General features: G+C 54.4%; 1 protein-coding gene across 1 annotated transcript; it reads left to right on the top strand.

Moving 5' to 3' along the window:
• Positions 1-1,851: 1,851 nt before the first annotated feature.
• FGF8 (fibroblast growth factor 8 (androgen-induced)) lies at positions 1,852-3,330 on the top strand (the record flags this gene model as incomplete). Its single annotated transcript, XM_010010511.1, has 2 exons — positions 1,852-1,958; positions 3,043-3,330. Coding segments are annotated over 2 exons (395 nt in total), but the record flags the coding sequence as incomplete, so codon positions are not given.
• Between the last annotated feature and the right edge of the window lie 358 nt (positions 3,331-3,688).

Below are 3,688 nucleotides of genomic sequence, written 5' to 3'. Positions count from 1 at the left end.
CTCACTCTTTCTATCTCTCGGAGAGAAAAAATCAATTCTCCTCAAACCTTTTACTGCCCCCGAGATCAATTCCCCCCCACTCCTCCCTTTCCCCAATATAGCTAAATAGGGGGTCACTGTCTCATTGCTTTGTTTGCAGGGTGCCACAGCTCCCCTGTTTGGTTTTGGCAATGCTGGGTGTGTTCCAGGCTCTGGGTGTTGGTGCTGGTGTGGCACAGCCTCGAGTTGGGTCTTCCTAAATGTTTCGGTTCTGAGTCCAGTCTGTGCCTGGCTGGGGCCTGTGGGCATGGGGCAGTTTGGGGATGAGAGATGCTGAAGTGTGACATTGGCAAGGAGGGAGTTTGGGAAGAGGGTGCCTGCATGTGCATTGAGCCTGGCTTGCCCAGCAGCAGTTAGCCCCAGCAAATTTTAGGATGCCCTTTCCATTGCTCAATTCAGCTGCTGACAGCAGTGCCTGCTTGCTGTCCTCACCCTTTGTGCTATTGACCTCACCAGTTTCCATGACTTGAAGGGTGCAGTATCAGAGCATCGTAGAGACAGAGAGGATTCCGTTTCCTGCTCTCCCAGAGTGTGATTTAGGCTCACTAAAGTGTGTTGTTTGTGTATGTGCCCACAGCCACCTTCTGCCATTCCAGGCATCCTCCTGCAAAGCCATCCCCTCCAGAGACACGTTGCTGCCTTCGCTGGGGCTCTCCAGTGGCTGAGCATCCTGGAGTAGAGATGCACAGGTTGTGGCAGACCACAGTCCTTAGGAACCAAGCAGTCCTTGTGCAGAGATTGGGGAGGAGAAATAAGGCATCAGTGGGCTTATTCCCATAATAAGGCTATAGACTTGGAAGCTCTGCAGGCTGTGCTCTAATTTCCTTGCCAAATTGCATTTGTGGCACATCAGCAGCTTATGGCTGATGCTGGGCAAGAGGTGATGGTGGCAAGATGGAATAGTCCTGGCTGGCTTTTCAGTGCTGTTGGTAAATCTTTGGTGCTTGCCACAGCTTTTTTGAGGTGCAAACAGGTAGCCTCCATTCTCGTTGGGGCTTGCCCTGGGGAGGGGAGCTGGCTCTGGGGACAGCAGCTGCAGAGGTGGGGAGAAGGATGTCCTGTCCCCATCCTCCCCCTTCCCTGGGGATGGATGGGCTTCAGGGCTCAGGTTCCCAGGGCGAAGGCAGGGAGGGAAGGTGACAGGTCTATTTATAGGCAGCCCATCGACCCAGCGATTTGCATAGCTCCTTCGGAAGTCGATCGATGCCTCCATCAAAAAACGAGACCAAATCAATACGCCCTCTCGACTCGTGCAAAGGTGAAAGACATTAAAAGGATGGCCATACCCTTCACGCCTCCCCTGCCAGCTGCAAAGTCACTGCTTCTCCTGCAGCCCTGGCCCGGCAGGGAGATGTGGAGTGATGTCCCTTGGGCTTGGGACAGCTGGCAGCATGTTTGCATTTCCAGAGGGTGCCTGCCTGCTTCTGCCTTGGTTTGCAGGCAGCTGCCTTGCTCTCCACTGGCTGGTGTGTGTCCTGCTCACTGCCCTGCCTCCCTTCTGTGATGCCTCTGTGACACCTGAACCACTGAGCCCCATGGAGCTAGGCAAGGCAGAGCTATTCCCCCTCCAGCAAGGCTCAGGGTGGCAAGGGGATGTGACCAAGATCGTGCAGGGACACAGTGGCAGGATAGAGGGGCTGAGGCTGACTCTTAACCTCTTGCTCTGATTTTAGGGCTCTCTCTGACCCAGTCACCAGGGAGTATGTGCCTGTAGTGCCCCATGTTGGGGCACATCGCTGGGGTCTCCTGTGCCTGCCTCACCCCAGAGCCCCTCTGACCTCCCTTTCTCTTTCTTCCCACTGCTCTCTCCAGCCAAGCTCATCGTGGAGACAGACACCTTTGGGAGCCGTGTGCGCATCAAAGGGGCAGCCACAGGTTTCTACATCTGCATGAACAAGAAGGGGAAGCTGATTGGCAAGGTATGGCGCTGGGGTCGAGAGCAAGCCAGGGAAGTGCTATGGGCACTGAGAAAGGCTTGCTGGGAAAGGAGGTCCTACGTGATACAGAGCCTATCCATGGGGATGGGAGGTGAGATGGGGTGCTGGGGGCTCAGCCAGAGCACCCATTTGGAGGGCAGGGGGTGAGCTATCCTGCAGCCCGGGCAGCAGGAGGGAAGGGCAGGAGAGAGGGAGGCTGACGGGTGCTGTGTGGGGAGTATTCCTTGTATCTCCCCTAACAAATAGGCGGGTTGCTGGGCTATTCTCCCCGATTACATGGTACAAGTGCCAGGAATGTTAAGATGCTCTGTGGGGCTGGCCCCAAGGCCCGGCAGTTAGTCACGCTCCCTCCGAGCCTCCACGCACCCTCCTCAGGAGCAGAAGAGGCTGGATGTGCAACATCCTGCTGGGACAGCAATTGTCTGGAAGGTTTTTCCATGGCCGCTCCTTCCCTGAGGCTGGCTGATGCAGGTCCCCTCCCTGGTCCTGCTGATACCTGTAATAGGCAGCCCCCAGCTGCCTGTGTGCTCCCTGCCACCTGCAACTATGGGCATCCTCCCCATGGACCTCACATCACCTCTCCTGCCCTTTGATGCCCCTCCTATATTGAAGACAACAGAGGGGTTAGGATGGGTGTCTGAATTGCCACTGAGATGTAGACTTTGTTTATGGTCATGCTGGCAAGGGATTCCAGCCCCTGGCATAGATGGGGTTGGGATAGGAGTGGGCAAAAATCCCACTGTACAGGTGCAGTGGAAGTGAAGGCTGGGACAAGCTGCATTTGGGCTTGCAGCCCAGTGCTGGCATCATGATGGGGATGTGAACTGCAATGAGCAGCACCTGCTGATGCCAAAATGCCTGCTTCCTTCAGCTTTCTAAGGAAAAGCAGATTTGGGGCAATTGTGATTTTTAGAAGCAGTGGGATAAGTGAGCCCTTGGCTGCCCACAAGAACTCCAAACCCTGCTACCACACAAGCCAGTCCAGCTGGGAGTAGCGAGAAACCCTCTGACCGAGCACTCATTGCTCCAATCTCCCCCTCTGTCCCCCCTTCTGTCCCCCCCTCAGAGCAACGGCAAAGGCAAGGACTGTGTCTTCACGGAGATCGTCCTGGAGAACAACTACACAGCGCTGCAGAACGCCAAGTATGAGGGCTGGTACATGGCCTTCACCCGCAAGGGCCGCCCGCGCAAGGGCTCCAAGACCCGGCAGCACCAGCGGGAGGTACATTTCATGAAGAGGCTTCCCAAGGGCCACCAGACCACTGAGCCCCACAGACGCTTTGAGTTCCTCAACTACCCCTTCAACCGGAGAAGTAAAAGGACTAGAAACTCCAGCTCCAGGGCAGGCCCTTGATGCGCCTGGCTCTGCCCGCCCTGCCTGCACCTCTCCCGGAGGACTCTCCTCTGAGCTTGGTGGACTTATATGTAGAGACTTTCCCATATGGGTATTAAACAGAAAAACAAAACAAACAAAAAAAAAAAAGGGGGAAGGGGGGGAGGATAACAAATTACCTGCTCTAGTTGTTGATAATTTGGGGGAGGGGGGTTGTTTGGTTTTTACAAAAAAAAAAAAAAAAGGAAAAAAATAAGAGTCTCTATTTTTGTACTCCAGCTTTAAAAGGAAATGAAAAGTTCAAAGACTGGTGAAGGGGGAAGAGCCCTTCACTTAGATACGTCCTAGTCTGTTTGGGGTCATGCTTTATTTTGTAATT

The sequence above is a fragment of the Nestor notabilis genome, unplaced genomic scaffold, assembly GCF_000696875.1.
Source record: "Nestor notabilis isolate BGI_N333 unplaced genomic scaffold, ASM69687v1 scaffold24482, whole genome shotgun sequence".
NCBI classification, from domain to species: Eukaryota; Metazoa; Chordata; class Aves; order Psittaciformes; family Psittacidae; genus Nestor; species Nestor notabilis.
The sequence above is the reverse complement of the archived record's forward strand: the minus strand, read 5'-3'. Positions and strand labels throughout refer to the sequence as shown.